The sequence below is a fragment of the Maniola jurtina genome, chromosome 14, assembly GCF_905333055.1.
Source record: "Maniola jurtina chromosome 14, ilManJurt1.1, whole genome shotgun sequence".
NCBI classification, from domain to species: Eukaryota; Metazoa; Arthropoda; class Insecta; order Lepidoptera; family Nymphalidae; genus Maniola; species Maniola jurtina.
In genome coordinates this window covers 4,764,588-4,780,979 of record NC_060042.1, presented here as the reverse complement: position 1 = coordinate 4,780,979, position 16,392 = coordinate 4,764,588, and the positions used below count along the sequence as shown (strand labels likewise).

Sequence of the window (16,392 nt, the reverse complement as noted above, 5' to 3'; positions counted from 1 at the left end):
CTAAATACCTACCTAGATACCTAAAAGTATCTGGTCAGTATTTTTTTTATTTTTTATTTTTTTTTTATTAAAAAAAGAATATTAGTCATGTTAATCATGGCTAATATTCCCCTTTCCCCTCCAACTAAGCGCAAAGCTGTATTAGGAGTAGGTACGACAATAGTGCAACGGGTGGGGTTTGAACCGCCGACCTTTCGGAATTCAGTCGGCTCCTCAACCTGTTGAGCTATTGAGGCTCTAACTCTTTAGAACTTCTATTTAGAACTCCATTGTCAAAAGTTCAATTTGAAAATATGACCGCCAATCTTTGATAGAAGACACACCAAACGAAGAAGACTGTAAATATCTAATTTAAAGTAACTTACCTCCTAAAATAACTTCACCACCAACGGGAACATCCCTTGCACCACTCACTCCAGTGCCACCCCACTCAAGCTTCAATGCAACTGGTCCACATCCCCCATCAGACCACATACTGGTATCGAATCTTGCATGAGTTGCATTTGCCCTGATCCATCTTGTATCTGGAGGGGCAGTGGGAGGTCCTCCAGATGTACGAATGGATATTTCAGCACCTGGAGCTCCTCCTGCGGATCCATATGCCCTATACGCTGATCCACATCGGAGACCTGTTAGTATAACTGGTCCGGGACTTGCTGATTGTATTCGCCATTCACCCTAAAAATATATTTACGTCATCAATCTTATATTGAAGAATTTCAATTGAAGAAGTCCAATAAAGATTGTAAAATATGTAAAGGCATATCTATATTCCTCACAGACAATCGAAAAACTACACTTCAACATGACTTCAACAACTTCTACGGTATTATTATGACTAGAGATTTCGCTATTATATGACCTAAAATGAATTTTATTCTCTACCTCTTGCTTTTGGCAAAGGTATTAGCTAAGTAAAACTGAAATCATCATTATCATTTCAGTCTATTTTCAGCGGGTCGTTCACTGCTGAAAATAGGCTTTTCCTAAAGAGTGAAATCGCACCTCGACTTTTTTATCCAGTGATTTCCCGATCCTCTTTACATCCTCGATCCATCTTGCTGGAGGGCGCCTAGCACTATATTTACTTAAAAAATTGTAAATTTACTTCCTCATTCTGAGAGGAGACCTGTGCACATTCGTGAGCCGGTGATAGGTTGATCATGATGATGATGATTTCTCAGTATATAAATGACTGTATTCTAACATACCTCTGGAGCAGCAAGCCTCCAATGCAAGGTGTACGCCTTCGGCAAGGCATGGCCTTGAGCTCTTGGGGCTTGTCGAAGCTCCAACTCTAATTCCCTGGATCTCGCTTCAACTAACGCTAGTCCTGGAGGCGTAGGTGGTCTCAACACATAAACTCGCCATGTAACGGAGTCTGAACCATGTGGATTTTCTGCCACACATGTGTAATTGTCTGCATGTGATAATTCTAAACCTAAAAGGAGTAAAACGATGTAAACTCTGTTGGATAGAGCAGGCGTTACTTTGCGGAATTCCATGTTATACATGGAACTACGAGCTTAATTTGCTATAAGCCGCCAAAACAGACAAATCTGTATGGTATATTATGCAGAATGCTATATACGCCGCCCACCCTTCCGCTACTAAAGAAGCAGGAAAAGCAAGCAATACACACGACCAACACAGAACACCGCGAGGTACTTTTCACTTCGACGCCAGAGCCTCTTCAGATTGTATACCCACAACGCTTATTGCAAAGTGCACTTCGCAAGACTTTGCAACATTGTGCAATGTGAAGTCTACATCTCCTGATCCTGAGATTTGCCTATTTTGGCGGATTAAAGCAAATTATAAGCTAGATGTAAACTCTATTTTAAGTTACTCACGCCGATGTTATTAGCTGAGTAAATGAGTTATTGATCGGCTATACCAATAACGACACCTAATTTCATCAGCCGCAAGTCTCAACAACAAGTTTACAGAATAGCTTCTAGAGGTTATTAATAGTGTGCTTTCTATTAAAAAAATATTATATAAGGTTTTATTAAAGTAATTATGCAACTTTAGTTATGACCATGAGACGATGTCATTATTTATTGAAAATACATTGAAAAATTAGAGATGGACGTAAAATGAAAACAAATCATAGTTAAAAAAACACGACTGCCCTGCTTAAAAAGTATTTTTTTTCAAATTTTGAAAATGGCGCCATACACTCGCCAAATAATTCTCTTTAAACTCGATTTTTCACTTGAGAATGGTGTAAGAATCTAACGATACCCTATATCTAAATCGAAAAGTTATGGTGGAATAATCAAACTTACTACATAATATTATAACATGAACCCACACAACATTACACTCCTTTTTTTGGGCAGTCGTGTAATTAGATAAAAAAGTTGATCTTACTTCTTATAAGTAGAGCGTCTCCATCCAAATGGAATAGTGATCTAGGATGCAGCTGGGTTCCTGCTCGTAGCCATCTTTTAGCAGGAGGTGGGACTCCTCCGACTACACATCGTAGAGACAATGAGCTTCCGGCCGCTCCAACAGCTATGCCACCGAACGAAGAGATACGAGCTGGTGCTACAAAATGGAAAGTTAAGCATAATTTTCTATAAAATAATCTAACATGTGTTTAAAAAAGCACTATATTATTAAGGAAAATAACTGCAGCTATATGTCTGTAAAAACTTGATCTTAGTAATATTTGATTCTGATTTACTGTAAACTGCAAAAAAAATTGATTTACAACTAACAGTCAAGCAATAAATCAATCATTATTTTTACAGCAATTCACACGGTAAATCATTGATATTAGTAATTTCATCAATACTACACAGTGAAATCTAAGCATATCGAATATAAACTTTTTAGAATTCCTCGAATAACGATTGTTGGCAAAGAAAGGGTCTTTCCACAATACTTGTAGTACGACGTTGCATTGCAAGGACGACGTCGTGCCCAGTACATTTAGGTCATGCGACGCGACGCGATGTCGCATCGCAAGTATTGTAGAACGGCCTTAAGTTGGAGTGAAGTGCTTACCCAATGCACTAGTCTGACAAGCAACAACAGCAGATGGCGGTCCTTCCCCAACATTAGTAGAAGCCCGAACCCAAGCTTCATAAGTTCTTCCAGCGCGAAGTCCTCGTAATGGTCTCATGCACTCCACAGTCCCTTCGCCATCCGTGCATGCATTGACTCGAGTTATGTTTGGCTCTTGCGATCTATGGTAATGCAATAATGTTTTCCATTTTCTTGTTTCCGTCATTATTTAATATTTACTTAGGCCAGAGTCTTAAGAGCCAACAAGTATAATAATATAGAACTTATAATAATTAGTTACAATATCTATTGGTTTCAAAATATTTCTCTATCCTTATTTCCTCTAACGAAATAGGTTCATTTTTTAATGAAAAACATGGAATTTCAATGAAATTAGTTCCAGCTATTAAATTTTAAATCAAAAGTGGCTTTTAATACAACTTTAATTGGGAAAATGCCAAATTAAATAGAACATCGCACAAAAGCTTATTATGTTTATGATGAAATTTGAAATTTGTTTAATTAAAAGGCAGTTCAAAAACACAGGCCAAATTAATTAATATGTAGTGCTTGCGTAGGTATTCAAAATTTAATTTTAATACATATCAAACGAATCATATAATGTGTATTAGTTATCGATTTTGTCTAAGCTTCGAAAATAGGATATAAAAGTACCGTAATAAAAATCATAGGGTAATTTATTCACTGACTGTCGTTTTTGGGACAGCTATAAAAATAAATATGCAACAGGAAACTCACAAAAATAGCAAGTTTATTATCGATTTTCGATTCGAGCCTGGCTATGGGGTGATGATGACGATGTACCCGCCCGATTTGCACCCAGTACAAGCGACTATGGACGAGTGCAACCCTAACTTTGTTGCTGACTGTACTGCTAACAAATTCTGAAAATATTGAGTACATACCCAGACAGGTCCTTCACGTAGAGGGAGTAATGGGTAAGCCTTCCATTAGGCTCCAGGGGTGGTAGCCAGGACGCTCTCAATGACCGTTCGCTGAGGGCAATCAATTTCATGCCACCTGGCGCGCTGGGTACTGCGACAATGTTAATAATCCATCCATACTCTAATACATATTATAAATGCGAAAGAGTGTTAGTGATCATAGACCATATATATGTACTAGTGGCACCCCAAAGCAAGTTTTTTATATTTCTGGTCAGGTTTTACATTCAAAATTGGTAACTCTAATATAATTTACTAGCGACCCGCCCCGGCTTCGCACGGGTGGACATTTATTTTTTCTATTTTCCGGGATAAAATATAGCCTATACGGATTCGGAAGAATCCCTCTAAGTAATGGTAAAAGAAATTTTGAAATTGGTCCAGTAGTTTTTGAGCCTATTCAATACAAACATACAAAAATACAAAGGTTTCCTCTTTATAATATTAGTATAGAAGTATAGATTAGCAATATATACATAGATAGATGATCGCGACTTCGTTCGCGTGGATTTTGGTTTTTGAAAATTCCCGTGGTATCCAACTCTCTGATTTTCCGTCAAAATAGGCTCAGCAGTTAAGTAGTGAAAAGGATACAGACAAACAGTCAGGCAGACAGATAGACAGTTACTTCTGCAGGTATAATATCAGTATGGATATGGATTTGTTGAGGTTACCGGATACATACCATCTTCATCAGTTTTGCAAACTTGAGGCGCGGACAAAGGACCGTCACCGGCAGCGTTATGAGCCCGCACTCTAATTTCATATTCAGCGAATGACGTCAGACGGGATACTGTTGCTTCTTCACCCTGGTACAAAGTAATATCCACGTTCTTATTAAATGCATAGTTACTATCTCTATCTAATGATACTACACTACTTCAGTATTTGGATAAAGAAGTTCTAATACAAGTTATTGTATTATTCGGGCTCTACTATGACCCGCAAAAGGGGTTAGGGACATCATTTGTAAAGGTCTGTGCAGGCCATAGATATGGTGCAGGCAGTCTGAAAAATTGAGTTTGTACGGACGAAAATGCTACATAGACTAGACTAGACTAGAGGAAGTTCGCGATCCAACTCCTAAATTCTGATGCTGCAATTATTATTAATATTGTAGATACCAAGCAACTAACTAGCATAAAGAGAAACTAGAAATCAACGCGCTACGCTCGCCCGACTTCAACACACCTCCGAGTGGAAACAAAAATTATTCTTTCAATTTTGTAGTGAATTTGGAAGTCGGGCTTTCTAAAAGTTTTTTTTTTCATTTCGAATTTTAGGTTTAATGAACGTGTAATATTGAACTGATCTGAGAACTGTAGACTGTTACAATGGAATCAACGCCTAAAATAATAGGTAGGTAGTACTTCCTCATATTGTGTACCTACAACTTACGAGTAGGTACCTACGTAACTAGTTGTATCCAAGCATAGTATCCTTATCATTTGATTCAAGTTAAATTGTAGATACGAAATGAATAGGTACGGTTTGGGTAAAGTAAGTATAATTGAACACAACCCTTAGGAAGCTATACCTATAGTATAATATAAGCTTTAGCTCACAGTAGGTATGTAATTACATTAACCAAATTGAGATGTTTGAATATACGTGTTTACACCTTTGATTGGGTTGACAGTCATTGGAAATCATTGTTCGATACTACTAGCTATTGGAAAGATTCATCGAACTGTAAGTATGACGATATATGGCGGTGTCTCTGGTTCTGCAAATTTTCATGGGCGGCGGTAATTACTTACCTAAAAGAATTAAGCCGCTTACTCATTTGCTCGCTATTTACACGTATATTAAAAATCCTCAGCAAGTAGCTACGGTAGATGCATTTGAGGACTAAAAAGTACTTACTAGTAATGATGCGGCTACAATTAGGAATACGATGCGGAAAAAGACTTTACCTGTACTCTCAAATGGGCATCTTGGGTCGGTTGCAAAGGGTCCGAGTCTCGCCTTGTATACTGCAATGTGTAGTGAGTAATTTGTCCTCCCCTTGCATCAGGGTTGGGTGGTCGCCATGACACGCGCAGCGATGTAGAGCTGCTTGAGGTACACGAAAGATTTTCCGGCCCTCCTGTTGGTGCTATAGAAAAACATAATAAAGACAATATACTAAATACACTGGAGAGAACCCTGCAAAAGTAATTTGGAATGCCCAAGGATCTCTATGCACCTATTACGCACCTGACGCTTTATTCCGCAAAAAAAAAACCGGCCAAGTGCGAGTCAGACTCGCGGACTGAGGGTTCCGTACTCGGGTTTTTTTCCGACATTTTGCACAAACGCATTAGAGCCACGCCAGGGAAGTCAAACTATGATTAGTAACGCCCAAGTATTCATTATAACAGAAGAAAATTGATACAATTTCCTCTCATAACAAGATTTCATGCTACATTTTTAAATTCTATCATTTGTAGCACTGCGGAAACCTTGGACATTATGCCGGGCACAATTTGCAAGGTTCTAGTTATTTCGGACGAGGTCATTGACATAAAAAATTTACAGCGACTCTTTCATACAAAACGCGAATAAAAGAGTTAAGAACGGCAGCACTAACTGCTGTAGGTAGTTAAAGCTGGATCAAACAGAACGCGTGGCGGGAGCTTGTCTAGCGTGGGTTTTAGCAGTCTTAGGATTCTATAATATTATCCTCGAGTGCTATAAATTATATCACGCGGACAAAATCGCGCACAAAGCTAGTAATTGTTTGTTGCATTTATCGATGTTACGCACACATATCACACATTTTAACACATTTTAAGTATCGTAGTTTATTATATTATATACTGCAATCCTGTTCGCTGTTCTCATAATTATCGCAACCTGTTTTGTGCGCCTTTTTAATAAAATTAAATAAAATTGTATTTAAATGCGTTAAAACTGCGTAGCGCGCTTTGCATGTGGCCGTCAATGGCTTACGGGTATTACCCCTCCAACAATTTAAAAAGAATCTTTTTACATGGCTCATAGATAAATGTTTTTACTCGATAAATGAAATGTTGGCACATTAGATTAGACTATTTAATTATAACTATAATTGATTTGTAAAATAATAATTCCTATTACACTAAAAATATTGACATCAAATAATAATATATACTGTATGTAGAATTAAAGTTGATTAGAATAGGTACATATTAAAAATAATTTTGAATCTATTAATGTTTAATGAATTGTAATAATAATAATTAGAATATTATATATTTATAATGGTATGACAAGATTGTATTCATGACTAGTTATGTTATTGTATTATTGCATACCGAAAGGTAGAATTTGGAGCACCTAACAATAATAGTCTTAAGATCTGTAAACTAACCCAAATTCGCAATAAAGATTATTGAATTGAATTGAATTGAATTGAAATGGCAAGCGATGACAAATTGTACACAATTAGGTACGGACATAAAGTCGGTCTTTCAGTCGTGCAGTTTTCGTCTCGCGTTTTCTGATTTCAGGCTTTATTGCTTTAGCGAACTTTCAGACTTCAGTAAAGTAGAGAATTGTACGTTACAAAGTAATTAAATGGAACAGTTCGCTAACTTCTTTTAAAATGCAGACTCCTAAAGCTTAGTGTTTGGGGAAAGAGGTTTTGCACGAAGTAGTTAAATTTTTAACAGCAAAAGTTGAATATTTTGCCTTGGTATTCATGTTCCTTGCAAATATTAAAATTTACTAACATTATTTTACTATTCGAAATCATTATTGACAAGACACTTTAAAATACCAAATAAGGACTTTGAATAAATAAATCAAAATTATATGAACCAATGTAGGTAAGTAAGGTCGTGAAATAAAATGTTTAGTTTCTCGAAAAAAACACACGAATACAAATAACAACTCTGTTATAACGTCAGCGCATTTAAAAAATGTTTTATTTAAAAACTAGATATTCGAACCAATAAATTGTAATTGCCTAGCCTCTGGCTATGAAAAACAAACCATTATGCATAACTACATAGTTGATTCACTAACATTTTTTTTAGACCTTGTATTCCCAAAAGTAAAATTACAATAAAAAGTCAGTTAAAATCGCATAAAAGTGCTATCAATTTGTTCCGATCCGTTTGACCTGGATCGGTGGAGGCCACGCTTCAATTAAGCCATTTTGCATTTTGATGGGGGAATTTATGATAGCAGTTTTTGGGACAGAAACGTTGAATATGTTACGGGCAAAGCGATTATAAATATTGCTAAGCAATATGAATAAAGATTGGGATTATTTTTATAAACACTTAATAGTTTATATTATTGCTGACTATATAATATCCAATTATCTTTAACATAAGAATAATTTTTGTTTCTATAATTTGAAATATCTGAAATTATTCTGTTAATTATTTACTTGGCAATTGAATATTAAGAGGGGTCTCTCCGTCACTCGCTTCATACAAACGTAGTTCCAATTTCATTTGAATATAAAGCAACCAAAGTCCATGAAATGCAGACATATTCTAGAAACTAATATCTATGCCTTTGGTTTTCCAGATTTCTGTTAAAATATTCGGTTTTAAAGTTACGCGGTCTTAAAAATTCACATACAAATCTTTGAGCCCCTGTAATTTTAAAACAACATATTTTTAGAAAAATCTAAAACACCACAGGCACAGATATTAGTTTCTAGAATATGTCTGCAAAATTTCGGCAGAATTTTAAGTGACGGAGAGAGCCCTGTTAAGTTACAATTATTACAACTTGTAATTTTTATTCCCGGGCGTTATTCATAATGCCATTTCACTTGGCCCATACCGAATAATATATTCACGTAGCGGGGACGAACTCACGAGTGTCAGTAAGGAGAAGTTCCTTTATTGGACTTCTAAAGTACATACTCGTTCTTCTTATTTACATATTCAAATGAGTCTTGTTTCTTAAAGTCGTTTTTTTCCGCTCCCATTAAAAGTTTTGTTTAACTTTTTAGGGACAGAATACGAAAATATTCTTCTTATTTATAACAAGGCTCATGATTTACGACAGAATTTATAAGTACATATTTTGTTTATTTTTTAAACTTTAATAACTATGAATAAAGCAATGTTTTTCAGATCAAAAAATTAATCTTCCAACTTATTAATTTATGATATATCGTGTTAGAAAAGAGGAATTACAATACTTTCTTAGTTAGCACTGTTGCACTTGGCTGGTTTTTTATAGAATCTAGCCTGAAAGTTTTGATTATCATATTGCTACAATCGCAATTGTTGTGATTGGCTAGATTTATGGTATTCTTGCTGCAACTGTGCATTTTGGCCAATAGCGAGATAGTCCTAGCCAATCTGGACGGGAGTGTGGTCGTCACACTAAAGCTGCTTAACTTCGACGGTTGGCCTGTTGAAATATCAATTTTACCCAACTCGTGTCTCCGTACGCTGCAATCGGTTGTCGGTAAGTTTTCAAACTTTGCGATTCTACGGAGAAGTGGGAAGTAGGTCGTATAATTTCTAAGCATTTTCCTATAGAAAACTGATAGGCAACCTTGCGCTGAGGTTGCGAACTTTGCAGATGCGCTCTTTACCTTCAGCGAAAGTTTTACATAAATTACAATATATTTGGGATGGAAAATGTTTAGCATAACTATTGACAGTGGATTAACTTTGTCTTTTTAACTGAGCGATGCCTTTACACTTTAGAAGAGATTAAAAGTTTGATCCCTTTCAAGGTCACTTTGTAATATATAAGGTAGGTTATTTTCTGATAGAGGTCATTAGTCGTTGTATCGCATAGCATTTCAGCGTTTTGCTATGGTTGCTAGTGATACAAACATTATTAAGTGAATTAGAGAATAAACTGTAATTACAATGCCATATTATTGTCAGATTAGCATGTATCCACAAAATGCATCATTATTTACTCTCACAGGCTGATTAGATCGCACTAAATTGTTTGTTAAATACATTTGTAGGTACACAATGGAGGTGGTACATTATCAACATACCTACTATTATCTGCATTATTTTGCTTCTAAAAGGTGTGTGAAGTCTACCAATTTGCTGCACTTGCAAGACCTAAGCCTTTGTCGTTCTGAGAGGAGATCTATGCTCATTAGTGAGCCGGCAATAGGTTTAAAATGTTGATGATGATGATGATGAAAGGCCCTTTAGTCGCTTTAGGTACTTACGTGATTCCAAGGTATGACGATAATGAGGCGGTGACAAAGGCCCTGTACCAGCAGCGTTGTAAGTCCTGACAGTGACTCCATATCTCGTGGCCGCTTTCAAGCCTCGTAGTGTTGTACTAGTAGCGTCTGCGCTGGCTCCACTTTCTGAGCCAGCCTCTGACGCGCCCTTCCCTTCCTCGGAGGCTTCCCACCATCGGATGGTGTAGCCTAGTAGAGTACCGTGCCACGTTTCTCTTGGCGGGGGCTGGGATAAACAAAATTATTTATAGATAGATAGATAGAAATCTTTATTGCACACAAAAACACATGTAAAGGAACACAACACAGAAAGAAGAAAACAGAGAAAACAATTGTGTGCAAAGGCGGCCTTATTGCTTAGAGCAATCTCTACCAGGCAACCTTTTATAGATTGAGGAGTTGGTTATTTTTGAAGTGAAGCTTCACTAAGCAAGTTAACTCACAAAAAGTGAAACGAAAGCATCTCATAGGCTGGGTAGCGCATATTTTTGTCCAGCAATACGTGGAACTGCAATATTAGCTTACTGGCAGTATTAAATAACAATTCTAACATACCTACTTATCAAGCTAAGAGAAACACTAATTAAGATTCAATGAAAGCTTTTTATAGTAAAGTCATAAAATGTTATGACGCTTTTATAAAAATCCTAACTAAACTAAATTCCACATTGTCATATTTTTAAATGAAAGCTAAACTCTCCCTCTGTTCTCTTTCAGACTTGTAAAACTATATTTTAATTAAAACTGGAAAAATCTTCTGTAAAAGTAACAGAATGGAGTTTTTTAAAAATCACCTCAACATCCAGGTTTACTTTGCTAACTGTAAAAAATAGTTTTTAAAACTATTTGTTTGAAAGCTGTATCCTTTCTCGGTTTTCTTTTAAGTAGGTACGTTGGCGTTTCTTTAAACCATTGTTGAAAGCAGAAAGTATAAAATTGGATAAGACGGTTTTTCGGACCTTTTCTTTTAGATGTTAGATGGTAGATATTTTTAGATGTTATGAAAATAACAAACATTATCGTTGAGTGTCTTATTGTTTTAATATTATCATGGGTACTAAGCTTCATGATATAACATATTATATGCTTCCTGTAAATTGAAAACAACAATCCTTCGGATGAATTTAGACTGTCGTGATTTAACCAAAGTAGGGAATAGGTTGTTCTTTTTCCGAAAAATCAATAACACTTACATATTAATTAAATAGAAAGAGCTAAATTACTTGAGTCAATAGGTTAATGCTTAGACCTGACATTCTAAAGTATCTAGACAACTTCAGGGAATATAGGAAAACCCATCGATTTTGGAATGGGAAAACCACACTACAAAACTTCGACTTTTAGGCAATGTGTGTTGATAAAAGTTGAAAGTACATATTATGTCTAAAAATGTTCTACGGTTTTAGCTACATGAAAAAAAAGTTGGTCAAGTAAGCCCGAGTTGAACTCGCCCAATAAATAGGTAGGTACTTGGTTATATTAATCGAATGATTCAAAAACAAATGCTTTCATTAGAGCCGCAAAACTAAACTTGTTTTTCTAACTGTGCTGGTTAGAAGCTTTAATTTTTCCTATAATTTTTACATTTTTAGGAAGCTTTTATCAACTCCAATCATCTCCCCTAATAATCGCACCACAGCGCATATTATGTAAAATGTTAATGCACCTGCACCGATATTTAAGCGTCAAGTTGCCGCTTAGAGAACTAATATAGTGCTATGCAAACAAAACAAGTTCTATACAATGCAAAGTTAGCTTCTATACAAGTTCTCAACCCTCACCTGCCACGTAACTTGAAGTTCTCGAGCTCGGAGTGCGCGAACTGTGATGTCGCGGGGCACTCCTCCGGGTGCTTGTACAAACAAAGGACTTATTACACCGAGACGAAGTTTATGCTACACATGAAATGATATCATTAAATGCATATATATTCAGTGCTCTGTAAAACCCACTAGTTTTTGTGGCACTGAATGTAATAAAAATGCCCTGTATATTCTATAATATAAATGAATATACATAAAAATAAATAAATCGGCTTTTATGCATTTCTTTTAATTTTTTTTAAAAGCTTCGAACTGAAAAACTCCTCCTTTTTGAAAGTCGATTAAAAATACGTCGTTCACATAAAAATTTTTCAAGACGCAATATTTTTCAACATCCATACTTAGGTACTACCCAATGTAATAAAATAATGTAAAAATCGGTCTGTCCTTTACTTTTCAGGGATCAACACTGAACCGGTTTTGACGAAATTCGGAAGAGACATAGATTGCACTCTAAAGACGCACAATACTTCTGATTCGAGTGTAACGGGTATAAATCATACTTTTTATCGCAGAAACTTAAAGGATCGACGAGATTTTTAAAAACCTAAATCCACGTGGATGAAGTCCCGGGTACCGCAGACCCGGGACTTCATCCCGGGATTTTTAGTACAAAATAATTTATACAAAAAGACAAATAATTAATATTAGTCACTAAATAAAGGGTATAATTAGATACTTATTTAAAACATTTTTAGTTACTATGGTTTTAGGATAGGTATTACTAAGGATCTGTACTATAATTATCATAATTACTAGCTGACGCCCGCGACTTCGTCCGCGTGGATTTAGGTTTTTCGAAATCCCGGGAGAACTCTTTGGTTTTCCGGGATAAAAAGTAGCCTATGTGCTAATCCAGGATATTATCTATCTCCATTCCAAATTTCATACAAATCCGTCCACTGGTTATTGCGTGAAGGAGTAACAAACATACACACACACACACACACACATACAAACTTTCGCCTTTATAATTATAGTGTGATTATTTAAATCAAGAATTTTTAATTAAAGTACGCATTGCTCGTTATTGAAATAATGTATGCAGACTGTGTTTGTTTTAATAACATAATATTGTGTTTGAATATTTTATGCATGCCATGTTTGCATTAATCAGGTATGCTATTTAATATTTTTAATGCAACGGAGTTGCTACGCAATGAAAAAACTATTTAACCGACCACTTTACTAAATACTCTATTGAAAATACCGTTGAAGTATTATATATTTTCATACAAATTATTTATTTTAGAATTATACCTATAATTTAGTACCAAGCTTATGTAGTGGTTTCGCGTTATTCTATCAGCTGACTGTTTTTAGCTCAGTGGCTAAGTCATTTAGTCGAACAATAATTCAGAATAGAACAAATAAATCCTTATATCCGAACTGAAATATGATGAGGTCATCTCTTCTGGTTGTTATTTGTTGGATACTTTTTGCCAAATCACATAGCCACTAAAATTCGAAATGATCTTCTACATACGAACAGCAATACAAAGACTGTAAAACAATTTTCCGTAGTCGGAGAAAAGGTAGAAAAATCACTCATATAATAAGATCAGTCAGTAAAATATTACCTTCCTCCCTCGTGGTGAAATGCAGAGGTGGCGTGTAAGGGGAGGCGCCGACGTCGTTATAGGCGGCCAGTCTGAGCACATAGCGGGTGTCCGGCGATAATCCCGCCACTGATGCGCCCGCCCGGCTCGGCCCTTCAGTCCTGTGAGAGATTTACTTGGTAAAAGCCTAGGTTTAAATAAATGGAATAAAAATGTAGACAAAAGTGTCTGGATACCAGAGCCCAAGCCTCGTCCAAAGCCAACGCATAGAGGTATATTATTCATTACAAAAGTGTAGGTACAATGTAATCCTCGACTTGATGTAGGTACTCACCTGTACTGTAACTATGCTGTAACCGTTACCAACTTAATTTTAATATGCGTCTTAACAATTAAAAAATCAAACCCTAACTGTATTATCAATAAGGACTGTTTTCAAAGGGTAACTACATGAGACTCCTTTCAGAGGTTCAACGTTCATACAGTCAACGAAAGCCTATACGCTAGAAAAACGCTAGTGTGAAGGACTCTAAGGCGGCGTCCTAATAGGGTACAACGCGAATGCGCGATCATCGCAAGTTCGCGCGTATTTTATTCGTAAGAACACGCGATCAAACATACTGATCTCAAATAGGTGTCCTAAGCCTATTAGGCCACAGTAGTTTACGAGTACTCTTGCGGTGGTCGCGTAGTCGCGTTTTATTAGGACGACGCCTTAGTAGTCAAAACTTTTTGGCTAAGCATGTAAAAGGCAAAAATATATAGGTATATAAATATGCACTTTATACATATATTAGACAATATGATAAATACAGATTAAATAAAAGCTCAGCAGCACCGACGACCCGTATCACAGTCACAAATGACAGCAATGAAATTAATACAGCGTTTCATATTCATAAGCTTCCACGACTCCACGTACTTGTGCGAGAGAGGTATTCAGAATTAACTGAAGTGGAGTTAAGTACTGCAGTACTGGGGTTTAGACTTTAGAGTTTAGACAATTCATTTAATAAGACAACGCTCTGTTAAGGCGCAAAATAAGGTACAAGGGTTGTTGAATTGATGTACTTTAATGTAATAATTATAGAGACTATCTTATATTATAGAAAATACTAGAGGAAGCCCGCGACTTCGTCCGCTTCGATGTAGTTTTTTGAAAATCCCGTGGAAACAGTTTGGTTTTCCGGGATAAAAAGTTATCTATGTCAATAACATGGACGCAAGCTACCTCGGTACCAAATTTCATACAAATCGGTTGAGCGGATGGGTCTTTAGGAATCCCGTGGGAACTCCTTGATTTTCCGGGATAAAAAGTAGCCTATGTCCGTCCCCGCGATATAAGCTAACTCTGTACCAATTCCGTTAGAATCGGTTAAACTGTTGGGCCGCGAAAAGGTAGCAGACAGACAGACAGACACACTTTCGCATTTATAACATTATAATAAGTAGGTATGGATTAGCATATTCCAATCTATAAATTCAATTTTCTTAATTTCTGAAAAAAGTGTGTTTTGAGTTAAAACAGTTTTGAAATAGAGGTGCGATATCTTTTACTGGCGTAATTCAAAAATTCACGTACGAAAACGACTATTAGGCTTATTTCGTAACGAGGAACGTGAACCGTGCCACATTCACAAATGCTACCGGAATGGAATTTAAAAGCGCTTTTCCTATTCATAAACCTTAACAAACGTCGTAGGCGACGTAGAGCTTTCAGAATAAGCTCTAGCGTAGCACTTTGGAAGGCTTAGAGGGGTAATGTATTCACAGCATGTCCGGTTAGTCGCACGTATTTCTTATAATTGCACCCAACTTGTGCAGTAAAATTGGGACTAATTAGTGTTTTGTGAAGGTTTACCGTAGTACCAAAGGCTCCAAAGAGGTCAATCGTAATTTCAACATTCAAGAATTCTAAAAAGTTCTGCGTTTGCGTTCGTTGACACACACAATTTATGCTATAGCTTAAGTCGCTTTACACAATTATACACCTAAATGTAGATTAAATGGGCCTATTAAATGATTTTAAACTGATCTTACTACTGAGTACGGGTCTCCTCTCAGAATGAGAAGGGTTTAGGCCATAGTCTGCCACGTTGGCCCAATGAGGATTGGCAGACTTCACACACCTTTGAGAACATGGACAACTCTCAGGCATGCAGGTTTCCTCTCGATGTTTTCCTTCACCGTTAAAGCAAGTGATATTTAATTGCTTAAAACGCACATAACTGAAAAGATAGTGGTGCGTGCCCGGGATCGAACCCCCGACTTCCGAATAGGAGGCGGATGTTCTAACCACTAGGCTATCACAGCTTCTGATCAATACTCGCGAAAATTCCTACGTCAAATTAATTTCGTGACGATAATTTTACACCAATAAATTTTTATGTGCCAATCCGCACTTGGACAGCATGGTGGACTATCGCCTAATCCGTTTTTTATTTTGAGAGGAGACCTATACTCAATAGCAAGCTGGATATGGATTGAGATGATGAGATTATGACGATGATGATGATGTCAATTCTGACACCTCTGAAGAAATCTTTTTATTAACAGTAGCAGTTACAAATTAGCATGATAGATAAGTAATACGATTTCGATTGGATTAAAATTACAACCCACAAAACGTTTAGAAAATCCACCTTAAATGGTTAAAAGCTTATTCCTTATTCATAAGCCTCTTAATAATTAAGGTGTTGTGGAGCTATTTAGACTTGGCTTAAGTTAACAGGGCTCTTTCCGTCACTCGTTTCATAGAATCGTAGTTCCAATTTCATTTGAATATTAAGCAACCAAAGTCCATGAAATTTTGCAGACATTCTAGAAACTAATATCTGTGTCTGTGGTGTTTTAGATTTTTCTAAAAATATGTAGTTTTA

The 16,392-nt window shown here is 36.4% G+C and overlaps 1 protein-coding gene across 1 annotated transcript in view; it reads right to left on the bottom strand.

The window, feature by feature from the left end:
• The window catches only part of LOC123871770 (Down syndrome cell adhesion molecule-like protein Dscam2), a 56,584-nt gene that overhangs the window by 7,243 nt on the left and 32,949 nt on the right, over nucleotides 1–16,392 (bottom strand). Inside the window, exons 20-29 of the mRNA XM_045915707.1 lie at nucleotides 13,535–13,674; nucleotides 11,913–11,983; nucleotides 10,114–10,357; nucleotides 5,897–6,078; nucleotides 4,666–4,789; nucleotides 3,942–4,071; nucleotides 3,016–3,197; nucleotides 2,377–2,553; nucleotides 1,212–1,441; nucleotides 366–678 (exon numbers count right to left, since the gene is read on the bottom strand). Coding sequence (XP_045771663.1) covers nucleotides 366–678; nucleotides 1,212–1,441; nucleotides 2,377–2,553; nucleotides 3,016–3,197; nucleotides 3,942–4,071; nucleotides 4,666–4,789; nucleotides 5,897–6,078; nucleotides 10,114–10,357; nucleotides 11,913–11,983; nucleotides 13,535–13,674 — 1,793 coding nt within the window. The remainder of the gene's footprint in view (nucleotides 1–365; nucleotides 679–1,211; nucleotides 1,442–2,376; nucleotides 2,554–3,015; nucleotides 3,198–3,941; nucleotides 4,072–4,665; nucleotides 4,790–5,896; nucleotides 6,079–10,113; nucleotides 10,358–11,912; nucleotides 11,984–13,534; nucleotides 13,675–16,392) is intronic.